This window comes from Nerophis ophidion, linkage group LG18, assembly GCF_033978795.1.
Source record: "Nerophis ophidion isolate RoL-2023_Sa linkage group LG18, RoL_Noph_v1.0, whole genome shotgun sequence".
Lineage (NCBI taxonomy): Eukaryota > Metazoa > Chordata > Actinopteri > Syngnathiformes > Syngnathidae > Nerophis > Nerophis ophidion.
The window spans coordinates 25,463,113-25,482,913 of record NC_084628.1 but is presented as its reverse complement, the minus strand read 5'-3'; the positions used below and the strand labels follow the sequence as shown (position 1 = coordinate 25,482,913).

General features: G+C 40.8%; 1 protein-coding gene across 1 annotated transcript in view; it reads left to right on the top strand.

The window, feature by feature from the left end:
- bcl9l (bcl9 like) overlaps nucleotides 1-9,188 on the top strand; it is a 70,206-nt gene extending 61,018 nt beyond the window's left edge. The window contains exons 7-9 of the mRNA XM_061877851.1: nucleotides 4,794-7,143; nucleotides 7,220-7,423; nucleotides 7,505-9,188. Of these exons, the coding sequence (XP_061733835.1) occupies nucleotides 4,794-7,143; nucleotides 7,220-7,423; nucleotides 7,505-8,661 (3,711 nt within the window). The 3' untranslated portion in view covers nucleotides 8,662-9,188. The remainder of the gene's footprint in view (nucleotides 1-4,793; nucleotides 7,144-7,219; nucleotides 7,424-7,504) is intronic.
- Nucleotides 9,189-19,801: the final 10,613 nt, after the last annotated feature.

Below are 19,801 nucleotides of genomic sequence, written 5' to 3'. Positions count from 1 at the left end.
CTAGTCACTGTCGTTGTGTCCTTGGACAAGACACTTTACCCACCTGCTCCCAGTGCCACACACACTGGTTTAAAAGTCACATAGATATTGGGTTTCACAATGTAAAGTGCTTTGAGTCACTAGAGAAAAAGCGCTATATACATATAATTCACTTCACTTATTTTTTAAGCGTACTGTATAATAATAGAGATGTCCGATAATGGCTTTTTTGCCGATCTCCGATATTCCCATATTATCCAACTCTTAATTACCGATTCCAATATCAACCGATACCGATATACCTGTATACAGTCGTGGAATTAACACATTATTATGCCTAAATTTGTTGTGACGCCCCGCTGGATGCGTTAAACAATGAAACAAAGTTTTTCAAAATAAATCAACTCAAGTTATGGAAAAAATGCCAACATGGCACTGCCATATTTATTATTGAAGTCACAAAGTGCATTATTTGTTTTAACATGCCTGAAAACAGCAGCTTGAAATTTGGGACATGCTCTCCCTGAGACCCACTACAACTATTGGAAGTACTATACATAGACTCTCACAAAGTGCATTATTTCTTATTTTTTTTAAACATGCCTCAAAACAGCAACTACAAAATCAATGTAGGCACACAGCTTCAGTCAAGAGTATACTAGAGTAATAAAGTACACAATAACATAGTCTTCCTTTAGTGCAAGACTGCCTGGCATACTGTAAAACAGGAAATTATAAACAGAGCAAGGCGGACGGAGCCCAAACATATTTGTATGAGTAACAAAAATGTGCTGCAAGCTAGTGCTGAGTGCTTGAAGTGGCCTAGCAGTCAGCCAGAGCTTCTGAAATGCTGCATTGAGACAGGGCACCTATGTTCACTGCAAGCTGCAAAGTGTGAGCCATGCAGGGCAGACTAGCCACACCAAGCTCGACCGTGGCTTTTGCCATACTGTGTGCGTTGTCCTTACCACAACGTGGGCTTTCGCCTTGAAGTCTTCAACCGACAACTGTGTGGTACTACTTTTTTTCACTGTTTGCTTTACATCCATCTTCCGCTTGTATTCAGTGTGTATATCCTTATGATTCTTGAAGAAGTAAGAGATCAAATTGCTGGTATTAAAGGAAGACGTCTTGGTTCCTCTTCGCGTAACCAACTTTTTGCTGTCATTGCAAATTGCCAGTCTTTTATCCGTCCGAGACACTTTAAAATAATCCCAAACCATGTCGTTAGTCAGTCACCGAGCGAGCTTGCTTGTTAGCCACGCCTACAGCACCAGCAACAACACACTCTTGTTGTTGTTATGCTCGGCTCGCGGCGGTTTGATGGGGTCTTTAAGCGTTGCCAGTAAACTTCTCATGCTGCAATCGTGCTGCAACTCCTGTGTTGTGTGTGCGAGAGGAGAGAGGCCGCTGACTGGGAGACACAACTGCTCCATACAGCGGCTTTTTAAAAAGTCGTAAATTTTAATTTTTTAAACAGATACTGATCATTTTCGATATTACATTTTAAAGCAGTTATCGGCCGATAATATCCGCAGTCTGATATTATCGGACATCTCTAATAATAATGCAGTAAAGCGTTTGTTTATTGCCGTTAAGTAGTTCCGGGCCTGATTGTTCGTTAAAAACCTGGTAACGAACCTTTTAAATTTTGTTGTTTTTATTTTTACATTGTCAGAATTCTCGAGGCATAAATTAGCACCCACATAGTCACCTTACACTCTTTAATCCAGGGGTTCGTGACCTTTTTACCTTTGGAGCCCAACGCTTCCACTACAGGGGGCCTTGGAGCACACTCAAATAATAACTCTTAACACTTTTAATCATATTCAAGTATGACATCTAACCTACTTAGTTTAACATTATAGAGCTTGTCAAGTGATATGAAAGCATGAAAAGTGAAACCAAAAGCAGGGACTGAACTAATGAAAAATAAATGTACATACGATTATGCAGTGCTAAAACATATAAACTAAATTAATAGTGAGTATGGTTTTAAAATAAACTGTCAACAAATTAAAGTGCAAATGAAAATACAGCTTCACCACTTGAGGTTTTTTTGCGCTTCAGAAACTCCTATAACTAAAGCTCTAAACTTCTTCTGTTTGTTTGATATTGTCATTACTGCCACAAGTGTTGGAAAAGTGTATTTCAACTAAGTACAGCTGCGGCCAATACAGGCCACAACTGAGAAACATATTTTTGGTGGCCCTCTAGAACAGTGGTTCTCAAATGAGGTATGTGTACCCTGGGGGTACTTGAAGGTATGCGAAGGGGGAACGTGAGATTTTTTTTAAATATTCTAAAAATAGCAACAATTCAAAAATCCTTTATAAATATATTTATTGAATAATACATCAGCAAAATATGAATGTTATTTCATAAACTGTGAAAAGAAATGGAACAATGCAATAGTCAGTGTTGACAGCTAGATTTTTTGTGGACATGTTCCATAAATATTGATGTTAAAGATTTATTTTTTTGTGAAGAAATGTTTAAAATTAAGTTCATTAATCCAGATGGATCTCTATTACAATCCCCAAAGAGGGCACTTTAAATTGATGATTACTTCTATGTGTAGAAATCTTTAATTATAATTATATCACTTGTTTATTTTTCACTAAGTTTTTAATTATTTTTAAATCTTTTTTTCCAAATAGTTCAAGAAAGACTAGTACAAATGAGCAATATTTTGCACTCTTATACAATTGAATAAATCAGGAACTGATGAAATAGTGCTGTATTTTACTTCTTTGTCTCTTTTTTTTTCAACCAAAAATGCTTTGCTGTGATTAGGGAGTACTTGAATTTAAAAAAATGTTCACAGGTGTACATCACTGAAAAAAGGTTGAGAATCACTGCTCTAGGGGGTGCTTGCGGCCCTACAATGGGCCCCCGGCCCTGTGATTAAGAAGCACTGCTTTAATCCAATATAGTAGGCATTATGGAAGAAAATAAGTCATACACTGTAAAAAAAATTAAAAAAAATAGAGCTGACAAATTCTAAGATAAATAGACTAGATTTTAGTGGGGGTTTTTAAATACTAAAAACTAGTGAAATTAGTTGTCCGTGACCATTTTACTTGATAAGACATCCTGAATTAAGATTTGCATATCTAGAAATTAGCTTGACGTTAACGCAATAAACAAGTAATTTATTCTGAAAACAAGCAATATTCCACTTGCAATTCCTAAATTAAACATCCTCGGGATCTTGCAGAATCTTTCAACAAAATTTCCTATGTAGAGGAAGCCAAAGTATCTTATTTAAATAGTTCTCAATTTTAACATTTTTAAACTAAATAGACAAAATATGATTGATGCTAAAATTAAGATAATGATAAAGAAGTAAATAACTAGGGACATTTCTAGAAATAAAAACATTTAAATCTTGGCAAGTGGCAAATAATTTTCAGTATAAACACGAGAGAAAAAAACAGACGGGACTGGATCTTGCCTGAGGCTGAGCCAATCAGTGGCCACTATACTGAGCGGTGCAATCTGATTGGTTCAGTCTCATGTGGTGGCCATTAATACTGTATTGATTTATTTAGTACATTGAGTCATTTTATGCTTGAAAAGGTTTATTTTAGAACTTTGTCTATCATGCACAATTCTAATGAAGACACAAATACATGTTTTTCTTTTCTTTAACTAACTTGTAAATAAAAGCTAGCAAGAGTCAGCTAACACAAGAGTTAATGGAGTTCACTCTATTTCGCCTATAAAACACTCTCAAAACATCCAAAAACCTCCATCAATGTTTATATACATGCTCTAAGTACATATGTAATGTAGTAACATTCATAATAACATGTAATATTTACATATTTTTCTTACTTTTATCTTACGACAGCGTACTAATTTCAGAAACGCATCACAACTTTTCTTTTTTTCCTTCAACAACAACACTACTACTAGTCATGGCAGACTTCATGAAAGACAACAAAGACTACTTTGGGACAAATGATGATCCAGAAACTTCTATTATCGAGCCTGAATATAAGGAGGATGAACCTACAGATCCAGCAAGTTGCATTATTGCTAAATGCTAAACAAAAAATACACACTACTGACATATTAAACAACCACTACAATGTCTGCTCTCACTGTGATGCCGACTAATGGGATGTTTGTATCTTCCCGTTTGGATAAGGAATTGATTATAATTCTCACACAAGTAAAAAAAAAATAAAAAAAAAGTTGACACCAAAAAGTTTTTTTGTGTCTTTCTCGCCATCTCAGGGTCTACGTTGAATGTCAAAGTTGACCAACTTCTCGGTTTGTGTCTACAACGTTTTACTAAGGAAGACATGATTCATACTCTAGAATTCAGAGGCAATGCAGCAGCTCAAAATGTTTATATAGCAGTGTGAGCTAGTTAGCTCTCTGTGGTCACGGTACTGCTAAAAGTAGTGCCTCGGCATTAGCGCTTATAATAACAAAATCGGGAATACTTTAATATTTATGTCACGACATATGAATGGAGTATTGTTGCTGGTTTTGGGGTGTTTTTGGAGGACACAATAGTGTACACCCGCTAGCTGCATTCTTAGTTGTCATATTTTTACGGCGTAGAATGCATAAAAATAATAAAAACATATAATAGAATGATTGGCAAAATTCCCCCAAAAAGTGCAGTACCCCTTTAATTATCGTGTAAACTTTGAAGTGCGATTTAGTAAGGGATGACTGTTACTATAATATACCATATTTATTTTATATAATAGTAGTGATACTGATGAAAAATTAATGTCATGTAATTATTAAAACAGTTTTCAATATCCCTTTACACTTGTTTCTGTCCAACAAAGGGTTACCAACCGGGGAGGGTCCTGGAGAAGGTGAACTCCAGCTCGTCACCACCCACGGGCACCCCTAAATCCAAAAGTGGAACCCCACAGCCCGTGTCAACAGGAGGCGCGGCCCCCTTGTTCGCGGCACGAACACAGACAACTGCTGGCCGCTCTGATAATGACTCCCCTCAGACCAGACTTGGCGGCCTGTCGACCAGTAACTGCGTTCTCTCAAGGAGGCCAGAGGGAGACGGCACAGCCACGCCCGTTGGACCAGTTTCAGGAACTGTACACAGCGAAGGTCTTCCGGTTGCTACTCTCTCTCCGTCGGGGAGTCCTTCCATCCTGTCTGCACATTTACAGAGCGACACAGGTCAGAGGAATGCTGGCAGTCTTTCCAAGGAGCAGCTGGAACACCGGGAGCGCTCTTTGCAGACACTGAGAGACATAGAAAGGCTGTTTCTACGCACTGGAGTAAGAGAAGGCCCCGGCGACACAGGAGGCCCCGGCGACACAGGAGGCCCCAGCAGTCATCTCCCCAATAACGCTTCCACCGTAGTTCACAGCAGTAGTACTGACCGAGTTTCTGTCCTCGGTGATGGTGATAACAGTACCAACACTGGAGATTGCAGCACTAGTAGCATGGCACTCTCGGCCTTGGCCTCCATGGGGGCCATGAAGAAGTTTGAAGAACCACTGCAGTCCATAATGTCGCAAACGCAATCGCTAGGTGCTGCCACGGACAGCCCCGAAATGGAGCCTCACCACAATCTGCCACAGCAGCATCCTCATCATCAGATGTCTTCACCTGGCCTTGACATGGGTCCCTTATTTGGACTGGAAGGGCTGACCCCAGAACAAATTGCGTGGCGTAAACTCCAAGAAGAATACTACCAAGAAAAGAGGAGGCAACAGGAAATCCAAAATCCTCAGCACTTTAGAATGATGACTGAGATGGGGATGCATGGAGGTCCAATGATGATGAGAGGACCGCCTCCGCCCTATCACAGCAAGCCTGGAGATCAACAATGGGGTTCTGGAAATATGATGGGTGGAGGAATGCCAGGAAATGTGCGACTGACGGGCATGCATCAAGAAGGACCTGGTCGTCCAAAGTTCTTAGCACAGGTGCAGAGGGGTCCAGCAGGTGGAGGGGGGTTTCCCGGCAGTCCAGGAGGACTTTTATCTGTTGATGGACTCGGACCGCAAAGGTCATCCAGAGGGATTTGGCTCGAGAACATGTCCAACAACGTGGATGGCGGAGTTTCGTTTACAGGTTGCTATCCTCCTCAGCACTTGCAGGAAGACTCAGAACTCTTAACCCGGGAGGAATTGTTTCGCATCGCTGAGAAACGGAAGGTGCAAGGGCTTTCTAGGTTTGAAATTGAACGATTGATTGCACAGCAGCAACAGGGCTCCAGAATTATGGATAATCCTGGGGGCCCAGACTTCTCCAATTTGGGTATGGGCCGGGGTCCACCTTCCAACCAAGGGGATCCTATGGATTTTCCTGGTTCACGGGAAATGATGGGCTCTCCTGGAGGGGGGCCTCAGATCAGAGACCTAATGGACTCTCCTCTAGGGGGCAACCTCTCAATAAACATGAACCCGCAAATGAATATTCAGCAGCAGCACATGACTCTATCTCAAAAGCTCAGAAGAGTGGCTGGACGAGGTGGGGCTTTAAGTGACTTTTTCAGTCCCGGAGAGATAGCAAGAATACGGGCTTCACAAATCGAAAGAAGAAATATGGGAATGGTGCCCGGACCTGATGGACCCTTTCGTTTTCCAACTCAAGGCCCTTTCTCTAGTGGACCGAGTGAGGGGCCATATTCTCAACTGCCCGGTCCTGAGATGTTTGGACCCGAGCAAGAGGGTCGTAATCAGATGGGAGGTACATCACGCCTCAGTCATATGCCAATCATCGGAGACCTGAGAGGGGTGGGTCCCGGTCCACGGCATCCTACCGACCTATCAGTCAAAGTTCACCCACTGGCCTCTCCATCACTGCAGCATCCTCATCAGTTAAATTCTCCATCTCTAAACCGAGAAGCACCAGCTCATCTTTCATCTCCATCTGCTCCAGGGCAGAAGTCTCCCTCCATTATCGGCCCCGTAGGCCCTCACCCTCCTCTTCAGCCGGCCTCTGGCGCAGGGACACCTTGCTCTTCTTCCCTGAAGTCCCCCCAGATAATGGGGTCTTCTAACCACGAGTTGCACTCCCCGTCGGTCTCTCCTGGACGACTCAAGTCCCCAGCTATGGCCATGGCCTCTCCTGCATGGATGTCTCCTAAAACAGCTCCGTCAAGTCCAGGTGGTCCGACTGTTGGCAGGGTAACCGGCAACGGGGGAAGTCATCCTGAGACGGGTACAGTCAAAAATGTCATAGGTTGTAATTAATCTGTCTTTTATTATTTCTGTGGCTTAATTCTTGTCCTTTGCAGGGCGAGCACTACCCCCAAGAAGTTCCAACTCTACCCCTGATGCCGCGTCGTCACAGAACCCCTTGTCACTGATCATGTCCCAGATGTCCAAGTACGCCCTTCCCAGTACAACTCCTCTTTACCACGATGCGATCAAGACCATTGCGACTTCCGATGACGAGATGATGCCTGATCGACCTCTTCTGCCCGGCGTCAGCATCGGAGGTATGAACACAAAGGCTATTATATGACTGTGAATATTGCTTGCAACTCATATTCGAACGCGGCTTTTTGTTATTCCAACAGGCGGCATGGGGAACCCTCCAACTTCCCAGATACTAGTCTCCCAGAGCTCCATTGGTGCCCACAGTGATTCTCAAAGCCCCTTGGGACTTCCAAGCCAAGGTCCACAGCAGTTGTCCCATGATGCCTCAGAGCCTGTGTTGTCTTCCCCAAACCAAATGGGCCTACCGCTCATGAATTCGGCCATGATGGGAGGAGGAAGTGATGAACTGAGCCGTTGCAATGTTTCGCCCATGTCTCAAAACCAAATTGCCGCTTTCGCCCGCATGCACCCGTCGTCTCACGGGCGCATGCGTTCACCTATGGGGAGAATGTCGCAGAACTTCCCTCAGTCCAGTGAGGATCTTCTGCCGCCTCAGCAGCTGCACCTGCTTAGTAAAGACCCTCACCAACGCCACGAGTCCTTCTCTCTGCCCATGAGAGACGGTCCGGATCTGAGCGAAGTCATCCGACCCACTCATTCAGGGATCCCTGAGTTTGACCTCTCCCGCATCATTCCATCTGATAAGCCCAGCAGCACTCTGCAGTATTTCCCCAAGAGTGAACCGCACCAGGGCTCGGCGTCGCAGCACCCTTCTCCCCAACAGCTCCTCAAACACTTGTCTTCCTCCGGCCCCCCGCATGGCGGCATCTCCTCATCCAACCCCCACTTGGCCAATTTACAGAACATGATGGCTGAGCAGCAGATGTCGCCCCACCCCGCACATGGTGGACTCGGCCCGAGCATGGGTGTCATTTCTGGGAATGCCAGGGGAATGATGCCTGGTGCCGGCATGGGGCCCATGTGCCCCCCTGGGCATATGATGGCAAGGACAGTCCCCATGGGTCCCCAGCTTCAGCAACAGCAAGCCATGATGGCCAACAGTCTTCTCCAGCATCCCTCCAACCCGTACCCCGGACTGATGACATCCCAGCAGCACCAGCACAGTCTGATGGCACGGCAGAACGCCATGATGATGCAGGCCAAGCAGCGAAGCATGCCCATGCCGGGAGATCCCTTCGGCCCCCAGGCTCCTTTGATGTCCCCTCAGGGGGCCATGATGGGCCCTGCCCATGCACAGACGGGAATGGTGGGACCCCAGACCCTCAGACAGCGGGGAATGTCCCTGGAAAGCCCCATTGGTTACGGCCCCGGCGGTATGGCCAATATGCCTTTTTGACCCACACGTGGCCTGTAAAAGCGTGTCTCTATTACGTTCGCATCGTGTCCGAGCTTTTTCATCCTGTTCGTTCTCGCTTGAAATTTGAAAAAAACGTACGTCAGCGACAATCCGCACATCGCTGCTGATGTACACCTTGACTATTTAAAAGCACTGTACGATGGTTCAACGTTAAAATTCCCAAGCGCTTTTCTAAAATACTGTAAATTATGTACATTAAAGACGTGGTTGTTTGTCGGGAATCACGAGGCAGTTACAAGAGGAGTGCCTAGAATTTCTATTTGTTTTTTTTGTCGATTAGTTTTCTCCAGCTACCAAAATGTCGCGCAAATGAATTCTCTAAAAAAACAAAAAAACATCTTAATAATAATATATACTTGCTGTATATAAGATGCAATTTGTGATTGTTTGCACTCGTTCTGTATAACTGTGTTTTAATAATAGACGTCTAATGAGAATCTCTATGGTGGTTTTACTTTGGAGGCAACAGGACGTTGTTGCGGGGAAATAAATGAAAGCCTTAATAACTTTGTGTGAAAACTGTCATTAATGAATACTAATACCCAGTCTGTGTAATAGTCATGGTTTGCATGTTCTCCCCCGTGCTTGTGTGGGTTCTCTCCAGGCACTCTGGCTTCCTCTTAGCGCCCTCGCCCCTGGTGAGGAGTCTGGGGACGGCGTGGTGCATTGGGAGAGTGGCCGTGCGCAACCCGAGGGTCCCTGGTTCAATCCCCACCTAGTACCAACCTTGTTGTGTCCTGAGCAAGACACTTCACCCTTGCTCCTGATGGGTGCTGGTTAGCGCCTTGCATGGCAGCTCCCTCCATCAGTGTGTGAATGTGTGTGTGAATGGGTAAATGTGGAAGTAGTGTCAAAGCGCTTTGAGTACCCTGAAGGTAGAAAAGCGCTATACAAGTACAACCCATTTATTTATTTATCATTTATTAGGCAGACTTCCGGTATTAGCATCTTTAGTCATGCTAGAATGATACACAAGCCCCCAGATGGAGGGTAGCACTGCTCAAATTAATCCTTTGGATTTTAAGTAGGGGTGTCCCGATACGAACCTTTCACTTCCGATACTGGACCCGTGAGTATTGTCCGATACCAATATTAATCAATACGAATCCTACTTTTGTTCTGTAGTGTGGAACACTAGAAAAGGCTTGATCAAGTAAAATTATTTAAACTGGGAACAATTGTGAGTATGTGTGCTGTCTTTTAAATTGAAGTGGTAATAGTTTTTTTTTATTGATTTTAAAGTGGCCACTATACTGAAGTTAAGCTCAAGACACGGAAAGTTGAATAATGCGGACACGTTTGTTACTGACACTTTGAATCTTACGGTAATATGCAACAATAAATATTTGATACTTCTTTATATGGGCAAATGTGCCGTTTTACACTGCAATTAAATATTACGAATGTATAGCTTGTGTGCTATTGTGTAGCTGCTAGCTCTAGCATATTTACCGTTTGTAAATTACTTGAGTAAAATAGATGGAATTGTGTGTTTATTGGAGGATATTTAGATGTTAACTAGTTGTCCAGTAGTAAGCACGCTGCAGGACTGCTTGTATTGAAGCGCTTAGCCTGTATCGGACATTTTGCATGCAAGCGGATATAAACTGGTACTACTTTTTTATTGATATCGGAACAATACCTGATATCAATGTAGGATCGGGACACCCCTGTAATTAGGGTATATATTTCATTTCGTAGACTAAAACTATTTTGAGCAAGCAACTAGCTTGACACATACAAATAGATCAGTGATTCTCAAACTGTGGTATGTGGGCTCCATCTGTGTAATGTTACAGTGACCAAAACTATGAAATGTATTTAATGAATACTTAGGCCTGTTATGCTCCTGTATTTTAATGGTGGTACTTTGAGAGCTAACTTTCTTTTGAGATGGTACTCAGTGAAAAAAGTTTGAGAACCACTGCGATGGATGAATAAATATTTAGTTCTCGGTAGTGAAAGGGGGGGCATGACGGATAATAAGCGAGCGGTACTATAGAAGCACAAAATCATGAGGTTAAAAAGTTGAAATGATCTTATAAATTATTAGTAGTAGTATTGTGGAATAAAAAGTAAAGATGAGATCAAAAGTGGAAATGGTGAGATACTTCACACAACAGTCACAGTGGCAGGACATGTTTGAGGGTTACTCAAAACGGTATTTGCAGTCATCCATCCATCCATTTTCTACCACTTATTCCCTTTTGGGGTCGCGGGGGGCGCTGGCGCCTATCTCAGCTACAATCGGGCGGAAGGTGGGGTTTAAATCTCAACTTTTTATTTAATTGTGACTTTATTTCATCATTTTGACTTTTTAACTCATAACTTTTTTTTTATAATTTCGCATTTAATCTAATAGTTATGATTTACCTCCCAATTTCGACTTTTTATCATAATTAAGACTTTGTGTCAAATGTTCGACTTTTTTCTCTCAAAAAATTACTTGCCTCATGTTTATAGCTGTATTTCACATGTTGGACTTTTTATTTCATAATTATTACTTTCTATCTCATAATTTATTTATTTTTTTTATCTCACAATTGACATTGTCATAATTATGATTATCTCACAATTTTGACTTTTTACCATAATTGTGACTTATCTTATAATTATGATTTATACCTAATTATGACTTTTTATCTTACAGTTGACTTTTTGTCATAATTTAGATTTTTCATTTCATAATTAGGACTTGACATTTATGACTTTTTACCTGACAATTATGACTTCCCCTCATAATTTCTGCTTTATCTCAAACGTATGACTTTTTAGCTGACAATTATGAATTCATCTCGAATTTCGACTTTGAATCTCATAATTATGACTCTCATGAATATGATTTTTTATTTTACAACTATGACTTTGTGTCTCATGACTGAGTTTTTGTCTCATAATTATGAGACATAACACATCACAACTAGGACTTTTTATCTCACAATTTCGACTTTTTTCATAATTATGACTTATTTCACTATTGTGATTTATATCATAATTATGACTTTCTTACCTCAATTTTTCCCTTTTGTCTCAAAAGTATGACTTTTTATCTCATAATTGCGTTTTATCTCATAATTATGACTTTTTATCCGACAATATGACTTTTCATCTCATAATTTCGACTATCTCATAATTTTGACTATCTGACAATTATGACTTTTAATCTGACAATTATGATTTTTAATCTCATAATTTCGTTTTATCTGATAATTATGACTTTTTATCCAACAATATGACTTTTCATCTCATAATTTCGACTATCTCATCATTTTGACTAGTTGACAATAATGACTTTTAATCTGACAATTATGATTTTTCATCTCATAATTATGACTTTATCTGACCATGATTTTTCATCTCATAATTTCGACTTTATCTCATAATTATGACTTTTTATCCGACAATATGACTTTTCATCTCATAATTTCGACTATCTCATAATTTTGACTAGCTGACAATTATGACTTTTAATCTGACAATTATGATTTTTCATCTCATAATTTCGTTTTATCTCATAATTATAACTAGTTGACAATTATGACTTTTAATCTGACAATTATGATTTTTCATCTCATAATTATGACTTTATCTGACCATGACTTTTCATCTCATAATTTCGACTTTATCTCATAATTATGACTTTTAATCTGACAATTATGATTTTTAATCTCATAATTTCGTTTTATCTCATAATTATAACTTTTTATCCGACAATATGACTTTTCATCTCATAATTTCGACTATCTCATAATTTTGACTAGTTGACAATTATGACTTTTAATCTGACAATTATGATTTTTCATCTCATAATTATGACTTTATCTCATAATTATGACTTTTTAGCTGACATTCATGACTTCATCTAAATATTTCGACTTTGAATATCATAATTATGACGATCTCATAAATATGATTTTTCATTTCACAACTCTGACTTTTTATCTCACAATTTTGACTTTTTTCATAATTATGACTAATCTCACTATTATGAGTTATATAATTATGACTTACATACCTAAATGTTTACTTTTTGTCTCAAAATTATGACATTCTATCTCATTCCGTTTTATCGCATAGTTATGACTTTAATCTCAAAATTTCGACTGTGAATCTCATAATTATGACTATCTCATAAATATGTTTTTTTCTAATTCGCAACGATGACTTTGTTCTTAATAATTATGACTTTTTGTCTCAATACTTAGAGGTTTTATCTCATAACAATTACCTTTTGTCTCATAACTTCGAGTTTTTATTTCTATGACTTTTTTATCTCATAGCAATGACTTTTTATTTCGTCACTATGACTTTTTATCTCGGGTTTCACGGTGGAAGAGGGGTTCGTGCGTCTGCCTCACAATACGAAGGTTCTGAGTAGTCTGGGGTTCAATCCCGGGTTCGGGATCTTTCTGTGTGGCGTTTGACTGTATGGGTTGCCTCCGGGTACTCCCACTTCCAAAGACATGCACCTGGGGATAGGTTGATTGGCAATACTAAATTGGCCCTAGTGTGTCAATGTGAGTCTGAATGTTGTCTATTGGCCCTGCGATGAGGTGGTGACTTGTCCTGGGTGTACACCGCCTTCCGCCCCATTGTGAAGTGAATATATTTATATAGCGCTTTTTCTCTAGTGAATGAAACCTAGTGAAACCCAATATGTAATTTTTACATTTAAACCAGTGTGGGTGGCACTGGGAGCAGGTGGGTAAAGTGTCTTGCCCAAGGCCACAACGGCAGTGATTAGGATGGCGGAAGCGGGGATCAAACCTGCAACCCTGAAGTTGCTGGCACAGCCGCTTTACCAAGCGAGCTATACCGCCCTGTAGCTGAGATAGGCACCAGCGACCCCAAAGGGAATCAGCGGGAGAAAAATGGATGGATGGATGGACTTTTTATCTCACGTCTGAGTTTTTGTCTCATAACAATGACTATCATGTAGGGATGTAGGGGTGTGGGAAAAATTGATTCGAATACGTTGTGCGATTCAGAATCGATTCTCATTTTTAAAGATGTAAGCACAAGTTAACCCTTGCAGGGCATTACTGCCTGACGCACCTCCGAAAGTGCCATTTTTTTTTTTTCAATCCAACAAACCACTACACAGCAATACCATAACAATGCAATCCAATTCCAAAACCAAACCTGACCCAGCATCACTCAGAACTGCAATAAACAGAGCAATTGAGAGGAGACACAAACACGACACAGAACAAACCAAAAGTAGTGAAACAAAAATGAATATTATCAACAACAGTGTCAATATTAGTTAAAATTTCAGCGTAGCAGTGATTAAAAATCCCTCATTGACATTATCATTAGACATATATAAAAAAAAATTAAAAGAACAATAGTGTCGCAGTGGCTCACACTTGCATCGCATCTCATAAGCTTGACGACACTTTTTTCACAAAGATAAAATAAGTCATATTTTTGGTTCGTTCAATAGTTAAAACAAATTTACATTATTGCAATCAGTTGATAAAACATTGTCCTTTAAAATTATAAAAGATTTTTTTTTTTTTTATTTAATTTTTTTTTTTTTTTAAACTACTACTCTGCTAGCATGTCAGCAGACTGGGGTAGATCCTTCTGAAATCCTATGTATTGAATGAATACAGAATCGTTTTGAATGGGAAAAATATAGTTTTTGAATCGAGAATCGCGTTGAATCGAAAAAATCGATATATTATTGAATCGTGACCACAAGAATCGATATTGAATCGAATGGTGGGACACCGAAAGATTCGCAGCCCTACTATCATGATTATGACTTCCTTACCTCAATTTTTCCTTTTATGTCTCAAGAGTATGACTTTCTTTCTCATTATGACTTTTTATCCGACGATATGACTTTTCAGCTCATAATTTCGACTAGCTGACAATTATAATTTTTATTCTGACAATTATGACTTTTTATCTCACAATTTTGACTTTTTTCATACTTATGACTTATTTCACTATCATGATTTATATAATAATTGACTTTCATACCTCAATTTTTCCTTTTTGTCTCTAAAGTATGACTTTTTATCTCATAATTTCGTTTTATCTGATAGTTGTGACTTTTCATCTCAAAATTTTGACTTTGAGTCTCATAATTATGACTATCGCATAAATATGATTGTTTTTCATTCACAACGATGACTTTGTGTCTCATAACTATGACTTTTTGTCTCAATACTCAGAGGTTTTATCTCATAACAATTACTTTTTTGTCTCATAACTTCGAGTTTTTTTTCATAACTATGACTTTTTATCTCATAGAAATTACTTTTTGTCTCATAACTATGACTTTTTATCTCGGACTTCATGGTGTAAGAGGGGTTAGTCCGTCTGCCTCACAATACGAAGGTCAATCTTTCTGTGTGGAGTTTGCATGTCCTCCCCGTGACTGCGTGGGTTCCCTCCGGGTACTCCGGCTTCCTCCCACTTCCAAAGACATGCACCTGGGGATAGGTTGATTGGCAACACTAAATTGGCCCTAGTGTGTGAATGTGAGTGTGAATGTTGTCTGTCTATCTGTGTTGGCCCTGCGATGAGGTGGCAACTTGTCCAGAGTGTATGCCGCTTTCCGCCCGATTGTGAAGTGAAGTGAATTATATTTGACTCAAAGCGCTTTACATAGTGAAACCCAATATGAAATTTTTACATTTACACCAGTATGGGTGGTACTGGGAGCAGGTGGGTAAAGTGTCTTGCCCAAGGACACAACGGCAATGACTAGGATGGCGGAAGCAGGGATCAACCTGCAACCCTCAAGTTGCTGACACGGCTGCTCTACCAACCGAGCTATACCGCCCTGTAGCTGAGATAGGCACCAGCCCCCCCCCACCCCCCCCACACACACACCCCTCCCCCGCCGCGACCACAAAGGGAATAAGCGGTAGAAAATGGATGGATGGGTGGACTTTTTACCTCACGTCTGAGTTTTTGTCTCATAACAATGACTATCATGATTATGACTTTGTTACCTCAATTTTTCCTTTATGTCTCAAGAGTATGACTTTTTTTCCTCAATATGACTTTTTATCTCAAAATTTCGACTTTGAATCTCATAATTATGACTACCATATTTCCTTGAATTGCCGCAGGGCATATAGTATGCACCTGCCTTGAATTACTGCCGAGTCAAACTTGCTTCCTGAAATAATTAGCGCATGCTTAGTATTATCGCCTGGTCCAACTCGTGACCTCATGAGGGACACTCCCACTGTCATCATTTTCAAAATGGAGGAGGCTGATTTCAATACCGGTAATTTGAAATCGCATAAAGGGAAGAAGATTAAGAGCTATTCAGTAGGATTTAAGGTCCAAGCTTACATCACGCTCAAATTTTTACTGCATACCTTTGGTATGTGCCGGAGTTAGAAGAGGTTTTAAAATAATTAGCGCATGCTTACTTTTACTGCATGCCTTTGGTAAGCGCAGGAGTGAGAAGAGGTTTTAAATTCATTAGCGCCCCGGCGGCAATTCAAGGAAATACGGTATCTCATAAATATGATTTTATTTTTAATTCACAACGATGACTTTGTGTCTCATAACTATGACTTTTTGTCTCGATACTTTGATTTTTTTATCGATCAGAACAATTACTTTTTTGTCTCATAACTTCAAGGTTTTTTTTCATAACTATGACTTTTTATCTCATAGAAATGACTTTTTATTTCGTAACAATGACTTTATCTCACAACTATGAGTTTTCGTCTCATAACAATAACTATATAATTGTGACTTTTTATCTAATAATTGAGACTTTTTGTCTTTTTTGATTGATTGATTTATAGATACTTTTATTAGTAAATTGCACAGTACAGTACATATTCCGTACAATTGACCACTAAATGGTAACACCCGAATAAGTTTTTTCAACTTGTTTAAGTCGGGGTCCACGTTAATCAATTCATGGTACAAATACATACTATCAGCATAATACAGTCATCACACAGGTTAATCATCATAGTATGTACATTGAATTATTTACATTATTTACAATCCGGGGGGTGGGATGAGGAGCTTTGGTTGATATCAGTACTTCAGTCATCAACAATTGCATCAACAGAGAAATGGACATTGAAACAGTGTAGGTCTTACAGTAGGATATGTACAGCCAGCAGAGAACATAGTGAGTTCAGATAGCATAAGAGCAAGTAAATACATTAGAAGTACATTTGATCATTTACATTAGGTTATTTACAATCCGGGGAGATGGGATGTGAATGGAGGAGGGGTGTTAGCAGAGGGTTGAAGTTGCCTGGAGGTGTTGTCTTAGAGCGGTTTTGAAGGAATATAGAGATGCACCTACTTTTACACCTGCTGGGAGTGCATTCCACATTGATGTGGCATAGAAAGAGAATGAGTTAAGACCTTTGTTAGATCGGAATCTGGGTTTAACGTGGTTTGTGGAGCTCCTCCTGGTGTTGTGGTTATGGCGGTTAAAGGCCTACTGAAACCCACTACTACCCACCACGCAGTCTGATAGTTTATATATCAATGATGAAATATTAACATTGCAACACATGCCAATACGGCATTTTTAGTTTACTAAATTACAATTTTAAATTTCTCTGGAGTTTCGTCTTTGAAACGTTGTGTAATGATGACGTGTACGCAAGACGTCACGGGTTTTTAGGAAGTATGAGCGCTGCACACACAGCTAAATGTCGTCTGCTTTAACGGCATAATTATACAGTTTTTTGGACATCTGTGTTGCTGAATCTTCTGCAATTTGTTCAATTAATATTGGAAAAGTCACAGTAGAAAGATGGAGTTGGGAAGCTTTAGCCTTTAGCCACACAAACACACGGTGATTCCTTGTTTAAAATTCCTGGAGTTGAAACTTTCCTATGGATCAGAGCGCGGTCAAGCGAACATGGATCCCGAACACATGTCAACCAGCAGGTTTTGGTGAGAAAATTGTGGTTAAAAAGTCAGTTCTTACTGGAGAAAAGCTGAGCTTGTGCCGTCCATAGCTGCCGTCGACTCCCCTGACACAGTGCGCGTCAAGACACCCGTGGAGACACCCTTCCGACTATCAGGTATTATTAAACTCACTAAAACACTAGCAACACAATAGAAAGATAAGGGATTTCCCAGAATTAACCTAGTAAATGTGTCTAAAAACATCGGAATCCGTCCCAATGCAATTGCGTTCTTTTTTTTTTTACTTTTTTTTTTCTAGTCCATCGCTATCAATACCCTCAAACACGAATCTTTCGTCCTCGCTCAAATTAATGGGGAAATTGTCGTTTTCTCGGTCCAAATAGCTCTTTTTGGTGGAGGCTCCCATTAAAAACAATGTGAATATGTGAGGAGCCATCAAACATGTGACGTCATCGTCTGCAACTTCCGGTAGAGGCAGGGCATTTCTCTTAGCACCGAAAGTTGCGAACTTTATCGTGGATGTTCTCTACTAAATCCTTTCAGCAAAAATATGGCAATATCGCGAAATGATCAAGTATGACACATAGAATGGACCTACTATCCCCGTTTAAATAAGAAAATCTCATTTCAGTAGGCCTTAAAGGAAGTAGTTTGACATGTACTTCGGTATCAGGGAGGTGTAGCGGATTTTATAGACGAGGCTCAGTGCAAGTTGTTTTACTCTGTCCTCCACCCTGAGCCAGCCCACTTTGGAGAAGTGGGTTGGAGTGAGGTGTGATCTGGGGTGGAGGTCTAAAAGTAACCGGACTAGCTTATTCTGGGATGTTTGGAGTCTAGATTTGAGGGTTTTGGAGGTGCAAGCGTTATCGAAAAAGGGTTGAATGAGTTCCCGCTAGAATCTTCAAGGTGCTTTTGTTGACCAGAGAGGAGATTCTGTAGAGCAGGGGTCGGGAACCTTTTTGGCTGAGAGAGCCATGAAATCCAAATATTGTAAAATGAATTTCCGTAAGAGCCATATAATATTTGTTTTAACACTGAATACAATGCGTGCATTTTTAAGTAAGACAAACATTTTTAGAGTATAATAAGTCTCTTATCCTTTTTAATAACATTGTTATTCTGAAGCTAACCATTCATCCATCCATCCATTTTCTACCGCTTATTTCATTCGGTGCCTATCTCAGCTACAATCGGGCGGAAGTCGGGGTACACCCCGGACAAGTCGCAATCTCATCGCAGTGAAGCTAACCAATTATAAATAAAATACTTATTTCCATTAATGCGACCCTCCTGTACCCCGAAGGACAGCTGGGGTTGTCTGAGCCACCCGCAACCTTGAACAGGTGCGGTAGAAAACGGATGGATGGATTAAAATGCTTGTTCTTGAGTGAGGGAAGAGTGGGTCGTGAGATCGACAGGAAGATCGGTTCGGCGTGTTCAGTAATTTGGACGTTGTACCGATCCGTTGTGGTGAAGAAGGAGCTGAGCCGGAAAGCAAAGCTCTCAATTTACCGGTCGATCTACGTTCCCATCCTCACATATGGTCATGAACTTTGGGTCATGACTGAAAGGATAAGATCACGGGTACAATCGGCCCAAATGAGTTTCCTCCGCCGGGTAGCGGGGCTCTCCCTTAGAGATAGGGTGAGAAGCTCTGCCATCCGGGAGGAGCTCAAAATAAAGCCGCTGCTCCTCCACATCGAGAGGAGCCAGATGAGGTGGTTCGGGTATCTGGTCGGGATGCCACCCGAACGCCTCCCTAGGGAGGTGTTTAGGGCACGTCCAACCGGTAGGAGGCCACGGGGAAGACCCAGGACATGTTGGGAAGACTATGTCTCCCGGCTGGCCTGGGAACGCCTCGGGACATAGTGGCTGGGGAGAGGGAAGTCTGGACTTCCCTGCTTAGGCTGCTGCCCCCGCGACCCGACCTCGGATAAGCGGAAGAAGATGGATGGATGGATGGATTAAAATGCATGAGAATGTTTTATTATTTGAACGTTATTTTTAACACTGTCATTTCCGGGGAATTATTCATTACGTGTCGTGTTAAGCAATGTCATATACAGTCTGACACTGAGAGCCAGATGCAGTCATCAAAAAAGCCACATCTGGCTCGCGAGCCATAGGTTCCCTACAGCTGCTGTAGAGGAATCTCGTTCTTTGGTTGACCTTTTTGATTACCTTGGTTGCCATTTTATCACAGGAAAGATTAGCCTCTAGAATGGAATCTCATCTTTCC